The 22,425-nt window shown below is 33.1% G+C and overlaps 1 protein-coding gene across 1 annotated transcript in view; it reads right to left on the bottom strand.

Annotated features, from left to right (window-relative positions):
* Positions 1 to 22,425, bottom strand: part of CSMD3 (CUB and Sushi multiple domains 3) — a 1,171,706-nt gene that overhangs the window by 801,577 nt on the left and 347,704 nt on the right. Inside the window, 1 exon segment of the mRNA XM_059902305.1 lies at positions 21,604 to 21,811. Within this exon segment, the coding sequence (XP_059758288.1) occupies positions 21,604 to 21,811 (208 nt within the window).

Raw genomic sequence — 22,425 nt, 5'->3', positions numbered from 1 at the left:
ACAAAGAAAAGAAGTGATATGAGAGAAATAGCAAGGAATGTGTCAACCGGTAATTGAACTACTTGGAGTGGACAACAAAAGAAGTAAGAAATTACTAATATTTGAGACTGAATTTAAGAATTATAGCATTTTTGATATGGGAGAAACCAGTGAGAATATATGTCTCCAGCACAAGATTATGTCTTTGTTTTCTGAGATGCCTAATTGGAGTTTCTAGAGTGAAATGTCTAAGTACAATCTGGAACAAAAATAAAGAAGGGGAGTTTGAAGTTAGGAAAGGACGTTCTTTCACTCATCAAAAATAACTGATTTTAAAAGCTTTTTATTCACATTAGTACAGCCTGGGTAGGGGAAGACAATCCTGGCAAGAAACTACACTCAATGCAAAGAGACCATTTACAGTCACATGGGCTGTGCACTGTACAACACAAAGGCGTGCCATTTACATAGACTATGATATAACTGGAGTCTCCTGGAGTTCTATGTTGTATCACCTGCCCAGCTCTACTTGTTGGATGGGGAGTACGGTATATACTCTTTTTTCCCCCATGCCACACAGATCCCCTTAAGACAAATCAGAGATAAAATAGAAATGTAAGTATGCTTTTATGGTATCAATTCTTTTGAACATCCATTGCCTGGTACATAGTTTTCATTGTGTAAATAACTCCAATTTAGTAAATTAAACATGAAATATGTTCTTTGCCTTAAAATATTCTTAAATTTAAAAAAAATAAGCTAATCATGAAAGTTCAGCCTACCTTTCATTAAAATATATGAACATAAAACTTATATCATGATTTTTATTAGCCTTATGTTAGTCATTCTGCTTTTGTATAAATTTGGGGGGTTTAAAAGCTCTGCTTGTGGTTAATTTTTGGATACCCATGTTGGCTTTAATGAAAGTGAAAATCTTCATTATAAAGTCTGTATTTTATTTCATTTTGTTTCTCTTTGAGGAAAACTATTTTGAAAATACTGTGAGTTAGCTAAAACCGCTGTATCACTTTCTTATTCTATTTGAAGAGTAAGGGATGGACAAAATCCTCCTAAGAATCCCATCTATATGTAAATGCCACAGAGAGGAAGTGTTCACCAAAACACCTTCAGAACCAGACCACTGCATGTAGGAAACCAAGCCAGGGCTCCTGAGACAAAGGACATAAAAACGTTTGAATACTAGACAATTTGTACCTGTTACTCTCTGAAACATGCAAGATTATGGACACAAAGCCTGTGAGAACATCTTTTGTTTCACAGGCAGTATATATTTTAGATGAATGGAAATGCTGCTTTGGGCAAGGATTATGGCAACTTTTTAAGCAACCCTGATGCAGGAAGAAAAGTATATTTGAAAGTATTTGTCTGTCATTTACCTTTTCAAAAAATATTTACTATCCTAAACTACCCCTTAAAATCAAATATTAAAATTAAACAAATGATTGAGATGGTAAAAATAATTTGGAATTTCTCAAAATAAATATTATTCAATATATATTGGAGAAAATATTTTGGCAAATATATTCTTAATAAATTATAAAATTAGCAAAATTTAAATTACTGAATTAATATAAAACCTACATTTATATTTTCACCACAGGTAATCTTATTCTCAATGAACTTGCTAGAAGAAGTGAAAAAATGACCAGAACAATTTTCCCTAGTATTAAACTTTGATTTTTCTTCAATTCAACTTAGTTTCATTTTTTTCTTCCTAAGTAGAGAGAATGTTATATATATAGGCTTCCAAAATTTACATTTATACAAAGATTGAAGTAACACAGTAAGTTTATAGGATTTTATATATTGGCTAAAGGAAAATGAAGATTCTTTGAGTGTTAGAAATGGAACACCAATCTTTTGTACAAACTTAAATGAAGACAAATCATACAGATAGGATAGAGCTGAAGAGCTGCACACTAGAAGAACATACTCCAAATCTTTGTTGAAGTAAAAATTAAGTAGTACTTTCCCATTCAAAATTATTTTTGGAGTTCTTTGAGGAGTCACTGAAACCACTGCTTCAGTTCTCTATTATAATATTCTGACTTATTGATCACTTACAACAAGACACCCTAGTTTAAGTGCATTGTTGCAAAGAAACCTGGAGTGGTTATCTTCTAAACCATACCAATAAGATCTTAAAGTATTTTAAATTTATAATAAACCGCCTTGGTATTTTAAAATATTTTTCTTTCTCTACATTCTACCACTTTCGGGTAAACACACTCTTTTTCTGGGCTTGCATAGAACCTTTTGCCTCATTCTTTGGAACTGTCACTGTTCTCTCTCCTGTGGGCAAGAGCAGGGTCTTATTTTATTCTTTTCCTTTAGTTCTCAACATATATATTGAGTGATGTCTACCGAATAGATGGGCTTCAGCACTTCTTAAATGAAACAAAAAACTTTGTCAACCAACTCAAGCGTACACAGGAAAGAATCTAAACTAAATGCTTAATGACAGAATGCCTAATTAAATTATACTATATCTGCCCTCCTTAATGGAGTAATGTCAAAGAACAGTTTTGAAGCTTTTGATTATTTGAAGATTACAATAAAATAAACTACACCTGGAATGGTCATGGCTATTCAGAGTTGTGAATATCATAATTATTTTAACTAACAAACGTTTATCATGCATCTACCATATACTAACTAGGCTAGGCACAAGCCATACACATATGAGTGAATAACTTAATTTGTCTTTGAGGAGCTCACTATCTAACAAAAGAGAAAGAAAAAACACTCCCTAATACACTGTGATGAGCACTACAAATATTACTTAACAAATACAATAAAACCCACATAAGTAAGTTATTAACTCTGTAGGTACAAAATGAGTCTCTACTACTATAAATATTTTCATTATAAAAAAACCTGGTCAGGAAAAAAATTACATGTTTTTCATCAAGTTTAACAGGTTTCATCAAGAAAAACCAGGTTTCTTGGTTTTTCAAAACCAAGCCAATCAAAAAACAAGACAAATTTGATTGACAGAGAAAATACAAATGATGTAAATGCATTTCCTTCAGTTCTAAGTAAGATTTAACATAACAAAAACTCATGATCATATTTCACATTCTAAATATAAATTATTTCCATCTATATCATTATTTCTGTTACTTTTTAAGCAATGAAAGAAAATGAGTAAAACCTACTTTTCTACCTTCCAGTTCTCTGTTGTAAGAACTGGGAAACTTTAATGGCATTTCTCCCACACTGAACTTACGTAATGGAAGTATGGAAACATTAAGTAACACCATACTTTTATTTCATGTTGTTATTTGTCCTTGAACCCTTGAATAAATTTTGTACACTATACGAAAGAGCTTATCTATTCCTTTAAATGTGATCTGAAAATCAAACAAATTACTGAAAATCAAACAAGTTACTGAAAATCACTGTCAGTTCATTAATTTCCAAGGAATTCTATTAAAAAGTACCATAAAATAGGTGTCTTAAAACAACAGATAGTTATTATTGTCTCACAGTTCTAGACACTATAAGTTTGAATCAAGGGTCAGCAGCACTATGTATGTTCTGTCTGAAGTCCCTACCGCAGAATCCTTCCTTGCCTCTTCCTTGCTTTCGTGTGGTTGCTGGTAATCCTTGTCATTCCTTGGTTTATAGACACGTAATTCCAATCTCTGCCTCAGTACCACATATCCTTCTTCCCTGTGTGTCTAAATCCAAATTTTTCTCTTCTAATAAGGACAACAGTCAATGGATTAGGGTCCACACTAATCTAATTTGACCTTATTTATACTTGAATATATCTGCAAAGACCCTATTTCCAAATAAGGTCATATTTACAGGTAAAGGGATTTAGGTCTGAATATATTTTTAAGGGGGACACGATTCTACCCACTAAACGTGGTAACAAAGAAGTGGTAGTTTGGCATAATGGAAATAGCATGAGCAGGAATTTTAGGGAACTGGCCAAAAGGTTACTATCTTTCAACATCCAGTTCAGGGTTTACAAGTTCTGTGGAAGTTTCCCTGACAACCACAATCTGAATGCTTCTCCATTTTCTGAACTCATAAATACTTCTACCCTGTACCTTGTATTTGGGGCTTCTAGAACATTTCTTCAAATATATAATACAAAATACAAAACTAGGATGCTTATTCTTACATTTCTTTCTTTTTAGGATACTCTAAACTCCAAGAATACTCTTACATGGAATAACTACTTAAAGATAATTATTTAAATTCTAAATTTTCCATTATATTTTATTTAGAATGATGAATTTGTACATGATTACATAACAGAAAATAATAAAACAATGGCTTAAAACCATAACATTGTGTGTCCAGACAGTTAAATGTGGGACAAAAAGGAATTTTGTTCAGCAAAGGAAACCAGAAACAAGACAAAAAGACAACCTACTGAATGGAAAAAAATATTTGCAAATGATGCTACTGACAATATACTGCCTATAAAAGACCCACTTTAGGGAAAAGGACACACATAGATTGAGAGTGAGGGGATGGAAAAAGATATTTCATGCAAATGGAAATGACAAGAAAGTGGGGGTAGCAATATTCATATCAGACAAAACAGACTTTAAAACAAAGGCCATAAAGAAAGATAAAGAAGGATACTATATAATGACAAAAGGATCAACAAAAGAACAGGATATTACACTCATTAACATACATGCACCCAATATGGGAGCACCTAAATACATAAAACAAATACTAACAGACATAAAGGGAGAAACTGACAGGAATACAATGATAGCAGGAGACTTTAACACCCCACTCACATCGATGGACAGATCTTCCAGACAGAAAATCAATAAGGCAACACAGATCCTTACAGTTAGACTTAATTGATACTTTTAGGAAACTACATTCAAAAAAATCAGAATACGTTATTTTCAAGTGCACATGGAACATTCTCTAGGACAGACCACCTACTAGGACAGAGAACAAGCCTCAACAAATTTAAGAGGATAGGAATTATTTCAAGCATCTTTTCTGTCCACAACACCATGAAACTAGGAATCAACCATAGAAACAGACACAAACAAACAAAACGTTTACACAGCAAATAAACAACATGCTACTAAAAAACCAATGAGTCAATGGTGAAATCAAAGGGGAAATTAAAAAATGCCTTGAGAAAAATGACAATGAAAACACAACCATGTAAATCTATGGGGTGCAACAAAAGCAGTTTTTAGAAGAAAGTTCATATGATACAGGCCTTCCTCAAAAGACAAAAAAAATCTCAAATAAACAACCTAACCTACTACCTAAAAGAACTAGGAAAAGAAGAACAAACAAAACCTAAAGTTGGTAGAAGGAAAAAAATAATAAAGATCGGAGGGGAAATAAATAAAATAGAGATTAAAAAACAACAGAAAAAAACAATAAAACCAAGAGATGGTTCTCTGGCCAGGCTCACCAAGAAGAAAAGAGAGAGGACCAAATTACAAAAATAAGAAATGAAAGAGGAGAAATAACAACCTATACCACAGGAATACAAAAAAAAAAAAAAAAAATACTATGAAAAATTATATGCCAACAAATTGGACAACCTAAATGAAATGGACACATATCTAGAAACATACAGTCCACTGAAATTGAATCAAAAAGAAAAAGATAATTTGAACAGACCTATCACTACAAGTGAAATAGAATCTGTAATAAAAAAAAAAAAAAATTCCTTGCAAATGAAAGTCCAGGACTGGGTAACTTCACTGGGGAATGTTACCAAACATACAAAAAAGACCTTATACCAATTCTTCTCAAATTCTTCCAAAAGACTGAAAAGGAGGGAGCATTCCCAAAGTCATTCTACAAAGCCACCATCACCCTGATACCAAAACCAGACAAAGACACTACCAAAGAGAAAATTACAGGCCAATATCTTTGATGAATACAGATGCAAACATTCTCAACAAAATATTAGCAAATGGAATGCAACAATATATAAAAGGTATCATACACTATGACCAGGGTGGATTCATCCCAGGGTCACAAGGATGTTTCAACATATACAAATCAATCAATGTGATACACCATATCAACAAAAGGAAAGACAAAAAACCCATGATTATCTCAATAGACACAGAAAAAGCATTTGATAAAATTTAACATCTATTCATGATAAAAACTCTCATGAAAGTGGGTATAGAGGGAACATACCTCAACATGATAAAAGCTATTTATGACAAACCCACAGCCAACATAATACTCAATGCTGAAAAGCTGAAAGCCTTCCTGCTAAAATGTGGAACAAGATAAGGATGCACACTCTCACCACTTCTACTCAACATAGTATTGGAAGTCTTAGCCACAGCCATCAAACAAGAAAAAGAAATAAAAGGTATTCAGATAGGAAGGGAAGAGGTAAAATTGGGTTATATGCAAATGACATGATACGCTATATAGAAAACCTTAAAGATTCTGCACAAATACTATTGAAACTGATAAAAGAATTCAGCAAGGTAGCACAATACAAGATTAACATACAGAAATCTTTTGCATTTCTTTACACTAACAGTGAAATATAAGTAAAAAAAAAAAAAATCTTGTTTAAAATCACATCAAAAAAAAAACACAAACCTATGAATAAACCTGACCAAGGAGGTGAAAGACTTATATGCTGAGAACTATAAAACACTGATAAAGGACACTGAAGATGATTCAAAGAAATGGAAAGATAGCCCATGCTCTTGGATTGGAAGAATTAGTCTTGATAAAATGGTCATACTACCCAAAGCAATCTACAGAATTAATGCAATCCTTATCAAATTACCCATGACATTTTTCACAGAACTAGAACAAATAATCCTAAAATTCATATGGAACCATAAAAGACTTATCAGAATTACTAAAAGCAATCCTGAGGAAAAAGAACAAAGCTGGAGGCATAACCATTCCAGAGTTCAGACAATACCACAAAGCTACGGCAATCTAAATAATGGGATTTGGCACAAAATAGACATATGGATCGATGGAATAGAATAGAGAGCCTCCACATAAAACCCACACACCTACAGTCAATTAAATTTGGACAAAGGAGGCAAGAATGTACAATGGAGAAAAGACAGTCTCTTCAGCAAGTGGCACTGGGAAAGCTGGATTGCTGCATGTAAATCAATGTTAGATGTGCAAGTTGAACCATCTTTGTGACCCTGGGATGCATATCAATGTAGCTGGATGTACAAGATGGAACACATCTTCACACCATACACAAAAATAAACTCAAAATGGCTTAAGGACTTAAATATAAGACATGACCCCATAAAATTCCTAGAAGAGAACATAGGCAAAACATTCTCTGACATAAATTATATCAATGATTTCTTAGGTCAGTCTCCGAAGGCAATAAAAATTAAAGCAAAAATAAAGAAATGGGACCTAATCAAAGCTTCTCCATAGCAAAGGAAACCATAAACAAAACTTAAAGACAACCTAACGATGGGATAAATTATTTGCAAACAATTCGACTGACAGGGCTTAATTTCCATAATATACAAACAGCTCATACAACTCAATAACAGAAAACAAACAGCCCAATCAAAGAAAGGGCTGAAGACCTAAATAGACATTTCTCCAAAGAAGACATACAGAGGAACAACAGGCACACGAAAAGATGCTCAACAGTGCTAATTATTGGAGAAATACAAATCAAAACTACAATGAGGCATCACCTCACACCAGTCAGAATGGCCATCATCAAAAAATCTACAAACAATAAATGCTGGAGAGGGTGTGGAGAAAAGGGAATCCACTGCTGGTGGGAATGTAAATTGGTGCAGCCACTATGGAAAACAGTGTGGAAGCTTCTCAAAAAACTAAGAACAGAGTTGCCACATGATCCAGCAATCCCACACTTGGGCACATACCTAGAAGAGATGAAAACTCGAATTTGAAAAGATACCAAGAAATAGTCAAGAAATGGAAGCAACCTAAGTGTCCATCAACAGATGAATTGATAAAGATGTGGTACACACACCCACACACACGTACATGTAATGGAATACTACTCAGCCATAAAAAGGAATGAAATAATACCATTTGCAGCAACATGGATGAACCTAGAGATTATCATACTAAGTGAAGTAAGTCAGAAAAGGCAAATATCATAAGATACCACTTATAAGTGGAATCTAAAAAAATATAATACAATGAACTTATTTACAAAACAGAAACAGACTCACAAACATAGAAAACAATCTTATAGTTACCAATGGGGAAGGGAGAAATTACGAGTTTGAGATAAATAGTAGTTACACACTACTATATATAAAACAGATAAAAAACGAAGACTTACTGTATAGTACAGGGAACTATATTCAAAATCTTGTAATAACCTATAATGGAAAAGAATCTGAAAAAGAATATATATGTATATATATACACAGATATATATACACATGTATATATCTGAATCACTTTGCTGTACACCTGAAACTAATACAACATTGCAAATAAACTATACTTCAATAAAAAAAAAATTTAAGTACCTATTATTTTCAAACATAGGAGATACTGAATATTATTAAAATTATCATTCTTATGGAGAATACTGCAAATATGGCTAAAGTCTCCATGCCTTCCTTTATTATATCCTTTGTAATTTGACTGTGCAGCTTCTCCCAAGAGTCTGCCATCTGCCTTCTCTTGAATTGAAAACTCCATATCAGTTTGTAAGATTCATTCTCTCTACTGTTCTGTGCTTAATCCAGGAAACAAAACAAAACAAAACAAAACAAAAAAAGAAAAGAAAATATCTATGTTTTCTAATCATTATGACTGTTGAGTATATTTAAAATATGTTAAATAAAGTTATGTTGAACAGAAAATGAGTGTTCAGCAAAAAGATTAGAGTCATTGAAGCAGAGAGGGGCATTGCATAAAAGTATGATTTATAAACAAAGTCTTTCACTGCTCAATCAGAAGTGAGTTCAACATAGGTTTTAACATTTAACTTTTATGTTGTAGTTTGTATGTAAGTAATTCTATATGAGTTTACTAATTATTACTTTGGAATCTATGCTATAAAAGCACTTTTGGTATAAAAATTTGCCTGTAAGAGTTTTTGAGGGTCACAACACTATTTTCTGTATAAGTGGATTTAATCAAGTTAGGCATAGGCTAGTTTTATGAAAATTATTATGTTAAAGGAGGAAAGAACTACGGAAGGTAACTTACAAAAGCAATGGTAAGTCAGGAATTACAGTTCCACTTTAACTAGAATGAAATCACTCAGAAAAATGTCCTGTTAAAATGAACAAATATGATATATTTCAAAGTTCATAAAATAATCTAAGATATTTGTGTATTAGAAACATACCAGTAGATAAAAACCTATATATCATTAAAACTTTATATTATACCATATTATACAGATTTTTAGACTCTTAATCAGCATTTACCTTTTTTTGCAAGCTCTCAAGAATAAATAGTTTATACTAACTTACAGATAAAATTCATGGATTAAAAAACAGTGTGCTTCAACACTGTGAAAATGACTATACTACCCAAAGCAATCTACAGTTCAATGCAATTCCTATCAAACTACCAATGGCATTTTTCACAGAAATAGAACAAAAAATTTCACAATTTGTATGGAAACACAAAAGACCCCAAATAGCCAAAGCAATCTTGAGAAAGAAAAACGGAGTTGGAGGAATCAGGCTCCTGGACTTCAGACTATACTGCAAAGCTACAGTAATCAAGACAGTATGGTACTGCCACAAAAACAGAAATACAGATCAATGGAACAGGATAGAAAGCCCAGAGATAAACCCACGCACATATGGTCATCTTATTTTTGATAAAGGAGGCAAGAATATACAATGGAGAAAAGACAGCCTTGTCAATAAATGGTGCTGGGAAAACTGGACAGCTACATGTAAAAGAATGAAATTAGAACACTCCCTAACACCATACACAAAAATAAACTCAAAATGGATTAAAGACCTAAATGTAAGGCCAGACACTATCAAACTCTTAGAGGAAAACAGGCAGAACACTCTATGATATAAATCACAGCAAGATCCTTTTTGACCCACCTCCTAGAATAATGGAAATGAAAACCAAAATAAACAAATGGGACCTAATGAAACCTAAAAGCTTTTGCACTGCAAAGGAAAACATAAACAAGATGAAAAGACAACCCTCAGAATGGGAGAAAATATTTGCAAATGAAGCAACTGACAAAGGATTAATCTCCAAAATTTACAAGCAGCTCATACAGTTCAATACCATAAAAACAAACAACCCAATCCAAACATGGGCAGAAGACCTAAATAGATATTTCTCCAGAGAAGATATACAGATGGTCAACAAACACATGAAAGGATGCTCAACATCACTAATCATTAGAGAAATGCAACTCAAAACTACAATGAGGCATCACCTCATACCAGTCAGAATGGCCATCATCAAAAAATCTAAAAACAATAAACAGTGGAGAGAGTGTGGAGAAAAGGGAACCCTCTTGCACTGTTGGTGGGAATGTAAATTGATACAGCCACTATGGAAAACAGTATGGAGGTTCCTTAGAAAACTAAAAATAGAACTACCATAAGACCCAGCAATCCCACTACTGGGCATTTACCCTGAGAAAACCATAATTCAAAAAGAGTCATGTACCACAATGTTCACTGCAGCTCTATTTACAATAGCGAGGACATGGAAGCAACCTAAGTGTCCATTAACAGATGAATGGATAAAGAAGATGTGGCACATATATACAATGGAATATTACTCAGCCATAAAAAGAAACAAAAATGAGTTATGTGCAGTGAGGTGGGCGGACCTAGAGTCTGTCATACAGAGTGAAGTAAGTCAGAAAGAGAAAAATAAATACCGTATGCCTACACATATACATGGAATCTAAAAAAAAACAAAAAACAAAAAAAAACTGGTTCTGAAGAACCTAGGGGCAGGACAGGAATAAAGACACAGACGTAGAGAATGGACTTGAGGACATGGTGAGGGGGAAGGGTAAGCTGGGACAAAGTGAGAGAGTGGCATGGACATATATACACCACCAGCTGTAAAACAGATAGCTAGTGGGAAGCAGCCGCATAGCACAGGGAGATCAGCTCGGTGCTTTGTGACCACCTAGAGGGGTGGGATAGTGAGTGTGGGAGGGAGATGCAAGAGGGAGGAGATATGGGGATATATGTATATGTATAGCTGATTCACTGTGTTATAAAGAAGAAACTAACACACCATTGTAAAGCAATTATGCTCCAATAAAGATGTAAAAAAAAAAAAAATCCAACCCAGAAAAAAACAAAAGAAAAAAAAAAAAGTGTGCTTAGAAGAGGCAAGTCCATTGGAAGTCACTTCCTTCCCTCTCCAGGCCATGCTCTACCAATACCTTCAATCTCCTCCATTGTCCTAATGTAGTATGACCTAATGTAGCAGTAATGTTGCTGCCTGCCTCATTATACTTATATTGTTGCTAAGTAGTTTTGTAGAAATATTGAAGCGCATCAATTATTGCCACTAAAAACTCATGTTTTAAAATCTCAACTGGATTCAAAACACTGCCCAGCAATCCTTTGATTTCCTTAGTTGTTTGTTTCTCCATTCTCCAAAGAAGATATTTCAAATAATCCCACTCTCCTTAAATGTCCTAACTTATCACCTCCTCTCAGTTTCAGCAGATGACCTTGCATCTTTCGTCAGGGAAAAAATAGAAATCACAGAAAGAATGTATCTCGATTTCTGGTCACTCCACTCATAAACTTTAATGCAGACACACCTGTTCTTTCACACTTTTCTCCCTTCAAAATGGAGTGGTGTCCCTGGCTAAGGCTAACGTACAAGTTAATAAATTGCAGAAAAATGAATCAAATGAATATGACAAGCACTAGAGTTTCTGATGAAATTAAAAAAAAGAAAAAACAGATGAAGGGAGTAAGCAAGAAGAACAGTGGAGTTTCAGAGTTGTAGTGGCTCTAAGTAATACTTATCTAGGTAATACTATAGGGAATACTTTATTAGAGAGGAGATGAAGAGAGCAATGAATTATGAAAAGTGCATATTGGGACTTCCTTATGAATAATAGTGACAAACAAGTGGTGTTTGATTTTTATGGATTAAATAAGATCATAAAATTAGTCATGTATTTCACATACTAGAGCTTTGGTTTAACCTTAGAGATCTGTACAGTTTCCCAGTCTTTATGAAAGATCACACAAGATAAAAAAAAAGTGGAATCAGACATGACATCTTTTTCCCTTTGAAGTTGAAACATATTTTTGATGAGTGCATTCCTTAATTAAAATATTGTATATAAGTAAATGAGTTTCTTAAATTTAAAAACAGAAGTAGTATTCATTTACTTCTGCACTTGCATTAAAAATGCAATTTATTTAATTAAGATGGAACAATGAATGCAAGGTCTGTTTCTTAAAGGTATAAAAACATCACTAATAATAATTAGTGTACACACTAATAATTAGAAGGGTAACTTCAAATTTGTCATAAACAATTATATATAATACATATACATGAAATTTGTATTTTTTATTTTATATATATATAATTGGTTTTACATCAAAGATGTGAGATACATCTAACAACTAATTTTTTTCAACCTAAGAAGTCAGAGAGGAAATATTTTGCATTTACATAGAAGTGGTCTGGTTAGAAACCCTTCAAAATGCTTCTCTCAGTAGTCAGCTGTTATTTGTGTTAACTCTGGTTTCATCTATTATGTAATTCTTTTTTCAATGGATGAGCAAGACTTACATACATTATTAACTCTTCTTGCTGCACTGTCAAACAGGCTGTCCTTAAGGCAGAAAAAATATATTTAATTGTACTAAAAATGGTAAATTAACTCGGGATTCTCAGATATCTACAAGAATTTCTAACTCTTTGAAGCAAACTTATATTTAAGTATCAACCCAATAAACAATGTCAACTTCAGGCTGTATTTAAAAACATTAATTCATACTGTGCTATTTATATGTCAAAGTTTCAGGTTTTCAAAATGTTTTCCTGATATACATATATAGTTTTAAGAAAGCCCTGGCTGTATGCCTAACAAGAAGTACTTTTGTAAAAAAGTACACTGCAGCAAGCATTAGGAGATCTTAATTTTCATCTTGAATTTTCAACAGACACAATGAGCCTCAAGATTCGTTTCCCACAAAGGGCAACACTGAGCAGTCGGATCCTTAAAATCCCTCTGGCTCTCATCATTTTATGACTACTCTATTTAATTTGTCTAAAGAGAGGCAATCATGTTGGAAGAATGGATAAGGAAAATGTAACATATACATATAAAGAAATAATATTCAGCCTTAGAAAAGAAGGAAATCCTGCCATATTCAACAACATGGATGAACCTTGAGACCATTATGCTAAGTGAAATAAGCCAGCCACAGAAGGACAAATACTGCATGATTACACTTACATGAGATAGCTAAAATAGTTAAACTCATAGAAACAGAAAGCGTAATGGTGTTTGCCGGGGGATGGGGGAAGGGGAAATGGGGAGTTGCTATTCACTGGATTTAAAGTTTCAGTTATACAAGATGGATAAGCTCTAGAGATCTGCTGTAACAATATTGTGCCTATAGTCAACAACAATGTATTGTACACTTAAAATTTTGTTAAGAAGGTAGATCTCATGTTAAATGCTCTCATCACAACAACAAAAAGGTTAATTCAAAATTATGGAATCGTGATAGATATTTAACCAAATTACTTTACTGTTATGCATAAGCAATAATATGCATGAACCATAGCTTCATTGCATGTTTTAGTCTAATAACTGTCAGAAATAAGGTAGTAAACAGGAACACCTGTTTGATAGGATTAGTATCTATAATATTTACTTTGTAGAATGAATACTAAAGCCAGTTACCTCTAATTAATTTATCTTATTTAGTTGAACAATTGTTGATTCACTAGCACAGTCTTTGTGCTATCCATTACATAAATTCATACCATATACATATGTGTATGCATTATAGAATTAGTTTAATTAGCTTGATATATCATGTTAATTTGACCTTTAGCTTTTTGAGTACTAAGAAATATTTCAGCTCTTGTGAGATGGCTTATAGGACAGTTATATGACAGAGGTGTAATACTGATAAAACCAAACTTACTGCTTTATTTGCTATAGCAATGGATTGGAATCATCTAGTTTGCAGAGTTACTAATTTCATGCCTATAGAATGTAAATGAATACATTTGTGTGGGAGCTCGGAAATCCGCACTTTAACAAATGCTACAGGCAATTCTGATGTAGATATTAAAAAAATACCGTTTGAGAAATACTGCTAAATTTGGAACTATCAGCATATATAATAATATATATATTCCACATATATGAAAGATAATATACCACATATATGTATATCTGATTTATGTATTTGTATATAACATATATATATATATATATATATATACATATGCGTACCTATCTGTATCAATACATATCAATACGGACCCACACATTGTTGTATTATATGTAAAATACTAATGAATATATATTTTCTCTGGAGGGACTGCATCAGTAAAAACAGGGTGGAAGTTTTTTAGTTATATCCCAATATTTCTCCTTTTCTTTCATAATAGGTTTTTAGCTGAGCAAAGGCCACCTAGAAGAAGAGTTATACTTCCTTGTGTCTCTTTCAGCCAAGTGGCCATGTAAGAAAATTTTGGCCAATGAGTACAAGCAGAAATAGTAGAAAATGCAATAGAAAATGCAGGGTAGCAACTAGAACCTTGTTTAAGAGACAGTTTAATGATGAATACCCTTTGGCCCTTCCCTTCCCCTTTCCTTCTTCCTACTGTCTAGACTGTAAACTAAATGGATGTAGTCTGGACATGATATGATCTTGGAATGAAGGCCACCTACAAATAGAATAGTAATACAAAAGGATCCTGAGTATTTGATATCAGGGGTTTCCACAACTGTCTTGTACACCTATGTCCAAACTTTACATTTAAAAAAACAAAACAAAACAAAAACTTGCGTCTCATTCAAGCCTGTTGGTGTTTTTTACTTTAATTTTCTTTTACAGTTGAACCTAATCCAAACTAATGCATATGGCTTTATTAAATCAAGTGTAATCACTGGGTAAAAGAGGTAAAAACATATGGTCAACTGATGCCCTTTTTATAAAGGGCAAAAATCATTTATTCATTTCACGAATATATACGAAATACCTGAGGTGTACAATGTAAAGTTCTAGATATTATGTATAACTTGAGATCCAAGCTGTCCTTAAGATTCTGTTATTTTAGTAACAGTATGTATACAACTAGAAACAAAGTAAGACAACCAATAATCATGAACATCAGAAAAATTGCGAAGTCTTAAGATCACTGAAGCCATGGAAGTTTATGCAAATTACAAAGTAGAGTGAACAGAAAAAAAAAAAGAGAGAGAGAAAACCAGACAAACATTGGACAAATGTGGGAACACACAGGAAGGATAAAGAAAGAAAATCCACTCAAGAAGATTTTTAAAGATATAGTCAGTAAGGAATAAGAAAGGGTAAAAGACAGGACTTCATAGTAACAAGGGAGATGGATGTTCTTGAGGAAATGATCATTCAAATGTTGCAAATAAATCAAGTAAGATACATATTAAAGTAGGAATTCAGATATCATTGGTCATTTTGGAAAAGGCAGTTCTAAAGAAATGATGGGACAAACCAAGTTACATCTAGTTAAAGAGTGATTAATCAGGGAGCAAAAATTGATGGTGTAGAAGAGAATTAAAATTGTGGGCATAACACTCCTCAGTAAGTGAGAAAGGATAGGATCTAGTGTACACATGGAGGAACTAGCTTTCAATGGGAGTTAGCCTATGATGGAAAAGTTTATCAGCTCAAATCTAAATATTCAGCATTATTTAAACTACCTAATAAATATAAATAAATGTGCATATATAGTTTAAATAAAATACACTATATACTTTCTTTTATTCTTAATTTGAATACAATTAATTTAAATAGGTCTTCCTATGTTATATGATCTGAGTATGTTTTTGCTAATATTCTTATTTTGATAACTGTGTTAATTCCCTTGATTTTATCCAATATTCCATTTTTTTAGATACTGTAGAGATTTTTAACTATAGGATAGTAGGAATAACTATGCCAAATTCTTATTCCTACATCAATCTCTATCTGTCAGAATTATGTTACATATTACCAATTTCTGGGGGGGACATGCTCTGTGGAAATTCTGCTGAAGCCTCAACCTTACATCTTACAAAATGAACTCATTTCCCTTCTGGTTAAAATATATTAATGGGTCTTCCTGATCTTTCTATTATTGTTCACATGTGTACTGTCATCCAACCTGAAAAATTACAATTATTATACAATTCTTTATTACTGTCTGTGATACTCAATCACTCATTCCTTGTGGTCTTTGATTACAAGCCTTTGATCTTTTATTTCTATATGCAGGGCTTCCAAATTGGTTAAATTCCTTATAACCTCTGCCATGGAATCATCCCTCACTTGACCTTTTAATCTTCATTTTCATGGTCTACCTCACTCTCTAGTTACTGCTACTTTTTCCTCCTTCCTTCCTTTCACAAACAGATTTTTAAAAGGAAAGATTAGTTTCACTATCTCCACTTCTTTACTTTATTACAGCAAGTCTCCCCACTCTCTCCATCATCAATTTTTTGCACTTTAGCAGATCATTCCCACCAGTGTGAACACAGGGTTTTACCTATCCCAGTTTAACAAACAAACCAAAAATTTAAAAAAAAAATCTCTTGACTCTACTTCTTCCTTCAGCAATTGCCTTATTTCTTTGTTCACCTTTGGTTACAAACATCCCTGAAAGGCTTATTTATACTAATGGCCTACAATTTTTATTTTCCAATTCTCTCTTAAAATCACTCCAGTAAGACTGTCACCAACAAAACTCCTTTCATCACAGTAATCAATGACCTCCATATTACTAAATCCAATGATCAATTTCAGAGCTCATCTTACTGGCTTATCATCAGTATTTGACACAGTTCATCAGTTCCTTCACTTTGATATACTTTCTTCATTTGGCTTTTAGGAAACCACACTCTTGGTTTTCCTCCTATCTTATTAATTATCCTTTTCAAACTCTTACCAGTTCTTCCTAGCTTTGTTGTGTTTTTAGTGTTGGAGTGTCCAGGACTCAGTTCTTAGCCTTTTTTCTCTCTCTTTTTTTTTTTAATTTAATAATCACTTCCCCTTCTAGACTTCCAAATTTAGATCTTTGTCCCACACCTTTAATTCTGCACTAAGACTTGTATAGCCAACTGCCTCCTTGAAATCTTCATCAGAATGTTTATTAGCCATCTCAAACTTCACATGTCCAAAATTAAGCTCTGGAGTATCTCTCCAAAAATGTTTCAACAACAGCCTTCTCAATATTAATTAATGGCTACTTCATGTCCTCAGTTCTTCAGGCCAAAAGCCTTAGAGCTGTCCTTGCTCCTTCTTTTCCTTGAGCTTCACCATCAGTTAGGAAATTCTCTTAACTTTATCCTGAAAACCTAACAATTTCTCATCACCTCCACTGCTATTTCCTCATCCTAATAATTATAACATCTTACCTAGATTACTGCAAGTAATATCCATTTTTCTACCTTTCCTCTCTATAGTTTCTTCCACAGAGTGATTCTTTAAAAACTAAGTCCAATCACTTTAATGACTTCATATTTCACCTAAAAGCCAAATACCGGTCTTTATCTGGGCTCCATTAATTCTCTTTTGCTTCTACTATTTTCACCCATGTCAATACTTTTGTAGTCACAATGACCTCCTAGATGTTCCTTAAACACAATAAGGCACACTCAAGATTATATATTTTGTTCTAGATATCATTTCTGCCTGGAATGCTCATTGTTTAGCTAACTATCTTACTTGTGTCCAGACTTTGCTCAAATCTCAACTTATCAATTAAGTAACCTACACACCCATCACCCCACTACTGCTCTCCTGACCTCTCTTACCCTACTCCAGCTGTTCTTTCTTATCACTCTCTGAACAGAGTGTGTTATTACTTTATTTATATTGATTGTTTTTTAGAGTCTTTTTCCCGTCATAGGGCTTAAGTTCTACAGCAGCAAGCCTCTCTGCCACTTTGGTCACTGATGCATTTAGAACAACAGCTGCCATGTAGTAGGTATCTAATAACTAATTGCTGAATGAACACTGGATGAATAGAATTCTAGTAACAACCCAAAAAGATTAAGTTTGGAAACAATTTTAAAGAGTATCTAATCCAAATCTCCAGCCAACGCTTTGTAAATAAGGCAGCACCTAGTTATTTTCCACCTCTTTGACCCTGCCATAGCACCTAAGCAGATAATGTCAAACAATATTAGAGTTGAGAGAAGCCTTAGATGTTACAGACAAAGAACCTGAGATCTAGGGAGGTGACATAACTTACCCAGTTTCATCTATCCACAAAGAGTCAAAGCTAAAACTAGAACTCGAGCTTCTTTATGCTATGTTATTTTTCATTTCAATGCAATGGAATCAGCTAATATTCAACAGGCCTCATAAAATTCTGCCATCCAGTAATGACTGAGTAGATCTTCCATTCCTGTTGGATCATGCAATGGTGCTGCTGACTGTTGTTTAATAAACAAGAACTTAATGATTTAGCATATACAGCTTATAAGAGAGGCATTGGCTAACTTAATATTCTCTATGCAGCACAATTATTGGGCTGATTTATTCCCTGTTGCTAAAGTCAAAGGCAGGTTACAGTAAGCCCTGCTTCACTGCCTGAACTTCCAGAACAAAATAAAAATGCATAGTAGCCAGTGGCAAGTTCCCAGTTCCTCAATGAAGGGCCTGTAATCAAGGAATCGTCTGTAATTTTAATCAAAATAATGTAAATGGGTCCCCTGTTCTCATTTATCTTTTCAGTTCTATTAAGGATTGAAAATATTATATGAGCAATGCATACTCATAAGAAAGAACCAATGTAATGCCACCTGAAATAAAATGTCTTATTCTGATGACTATATGTTTAAAAAGATATGAGAACATTAAAAAATTTAAAGGGATTAGAGGGACAGGATTAGATTTAAAGTTTTAATTATTCACAGATCATTTTATACATCAATTATATAACTAATACAATTAAAAGGAATGCTGTTTAATTACATTTAAATGACTACAGACAATATTATTTATTGACACTGTATCTTTCAATTGCCATTTATAAAAATATAACATAGTTTTGGTATTTGTATCATTTTCTTGAAAAGCGCCAAATGACATTGTTGGTGTTTATATTTTACAACAAGGAATTTAACAAGTCTATCTAAATATTCATGGTAACACTAATTTAAAAGACAGTAACATAATTAATTTCTTAGTTGCTATTTTCTTCCTGAGGAAGGGGGAACTAAATAAAGTGGTCCAGTGTCATTTAATGAGAAAATGGAGAGAAAAGCAATTTGTAGATCTGATACTATTATTGAATAAGCTGCATAAGTTCCAGAAACTTGGAAACATACAAAGAGGTGTTCATTTAGATGATAAACAAATTATTACTAATAATGCTTAATCTGAAAAGAGAAAGTAACTATATGAACATAAATGGGTATGTTATGATCCCAAAAGTAAATGTGTTAGATTTGGTTTCTAGAATGCAGTGGTAACAAAGGAACAAGTGCCAAGAAACAGTGTTTTCTAATTTCCTTCTAGTAATCAAATATGTTGCAAGTTTAAAATTTTTCATTTTTAATGGGATCTCTTCTACACCAAAAGATAAAATTATTGGAAAATTCATGGCATTATCATCTACCTTGATATGACTCAAATATGTAACACTGTAGAAGTAGCAATTTATGAAACAATACCTTTTGAATTCTCTAACATTTTTAAACCAGGATTCTGCTGAGTTTCATTGTACCCAGGCATAAAATTATCATGGGAAGGGTTAAAGTTATATAAACCTGAGTATTGAGGGACTGAGAGATAGAGGAAAACACAAACAAACAAAAAACAAAGTTGGTATAGCTAAGTGTGTTATTTTCATCTTACCTAACAAGGTATGATTAAGCTGATAGAAACACTTGGTACTTTTGCTGACGTCTAGCCAACTATGAATGTATTAAAAACACACACACACACACACACACATTTACCTAATGTCCTTTCAACAGCAATCTGCAATGTTGTCTTATTCTTTCTTCTTCACACTTTTCTTGCCTGTGTGACAGCTTATTCCCTTAGATTTCCTCCTGTCTCTCTGTCTTAGTCTCCTTTGCTGGATCATCCTTCTAAGCCTGGGCCTTATATGCTGTTGATGCTCAAACTCAATCCTAGTGCCCTCTTATCTTCTCATTCCATCCTGTCTCTGTCTAGCCAATGTTATTGATGCCTTTTGGTTCTATTACCATCAAAATCAACCACACTATCAGTGATGCTTCTACTCATAGCTCCTGAATCATATAGATAGATATTGTTGTCTATTAGGCTTTAACAGCATGTCTCAAAGAGACTTCAAACTAAATATATGTAAAACATCTCTCAATAACCACAGCATTCCCATTCCAAACGTGACCTTCCTTCAACATTTTCCAACTCAGTATCTCTCCTGCCTTTACCAATTTATTACGCAAGCCAGAAATGATGTTTTATTTGAACACCACCTTCTTTATCACTCTTCAATTCACTACAGAGGTCTTTATCATTATACCTCCTAAAAATCTCTCAACTCATTCTACTTCTTTATCTCCATCAGTACCATCCTAATACAAGCTACCATGATTTTTTTCTTGGATTACAGCAAACACCTCTTAAGAGATTTTCTTAACAGCTAATCGAGCCCCACTTCAAATCAATCTCTATACTTCAGCAAGAATCATCATTTGAAAATGCAAACCTCTTCATGTAATTGCTTTTGATAAAAATCCTTTAATAAATTCACGCTATTCTTATCAAATATTTTACCTGGTTTAAAAGGCCCTTTTAGTCTAGAGTTTACCTATGTCTTCATTTCACTAATCCCACCATTCTTCAATTACTGAGTCTACTTTACACTTCAATGATACCAGTGCATTTAAATTTTCAAAATAGCATAAAGAAATATTTTCTTTTTAAAAATACTATATCCTAAAAGTATGTTCTGAAAACTCTGTAATTTTCATGAGACCATGCCTTGAGTCTCTAAAGAAACAGACCACATTCACACAGATCATAGCGTTTAGTTTTTGCCTTCAGATAACAGGATACATAAAAGAGCTATCTACAAAAAAACAAAGGCAAATTACTTCCAAGACTATTCAATTAATCTGAAAGGAACCACAAAGTATGAACTGGCACACTAAGGAACACAATTGTAGGAACAACTCTTATTTCCTTGCACAAGTTTTGATAAGAATCACATTATTTTTCATTGATTGAGTGATAAAGAAATACTGATGGAAAGCTTCATCTTTCAAAATTCCATTCTATATATTAGTACCCCATCTCCAAAATCTTCCTCAGCTCTGACAGCTATGCCTTATAATTTTCCTGTAACTGTTAGCTCTTTTAAATATTTAATCCTTTAAAGGCCCACATACAGTTTTTCTCTGATTCCCAACTGGCCTCCGGCAATGACATCAATGCTAGATTGATACAAACTACTTACCATATTGTAGGTGGCTCAGAACCTTCTATTTCTAAGTAATCATACTTTTCTTCCATTTGGAAATCAGTAAATATGAGTGAAATTGTGTCCCCAGGCTCTGCTACAATGGTCCAAGTGCAATCAGCATTATTATGGTACTCATTAGGAAAACTAGGGCTTGATATGACGCCACTAGATCCTCTCATTGTTCCTCCACATGCATCTTCAGCTGTTGAAAACAAAGATGAGATGTTCAGATATAAGTCATTAAGAGAAATGCGATTAAATCAACTCTGTTAACATTATTGGATAAAAATAACAGGACAAATGTTGTGATACCAAGTGCATATTATACTAATAGAGATTAAATGAGAAGTCCATAAAAAATTTAAGCACATATATAAATACAAACGCTATCTTGACTATTTTATAACCATTGATTGAAACAGCAATGAAAGTAAGTAAAAATCTATACTCCAATTAGATCTCAGGATAAAAGAATTAAGATTTTCTTTTCATTGATTAGGTGATGAAGCGAGTAAAACAAACGAAACATCATTCTTAAGGTCTATAATAGGAAATCTTTAGTAACTTTGTGCATGTTCATGGTAGGTCTGAGCTTTGTTTTTATTTCCTTAATGTAGTTATATACCAAATAAATGATGTAAGAGAGAATATAATATAGTTTCTGTCATTGGCATTTTTCAAAAGCTACTGAAAACGTTTGTGGAAATGCAGTTTAAATAAGAATACATCACATATCTATGAAACTTTAATTAGAAAGAAATAATATAGTAACTTTAATAATATATTCAGTAACATACCTTTAGTAACACATTCCTA

This window comes from Balaenoptera ricei, chromosome 17, assembly GCF_028023285.1.
Source record: "Balaenoptera ricei isolate mBalRic1 chromosome 17, mBalRic1.hap2, whole genome shotgun sequence".
Classification (NCBI taxonomy): Eukaryota; Metazoa; Chordata; class Mammalia; order Artiodactyla; family Balaenopteridae; genus Balaenoptera; species Balaenoptera ricei.
This window is presented reverse-complemented; position numbering and strand designations above follow the sequence as displayed.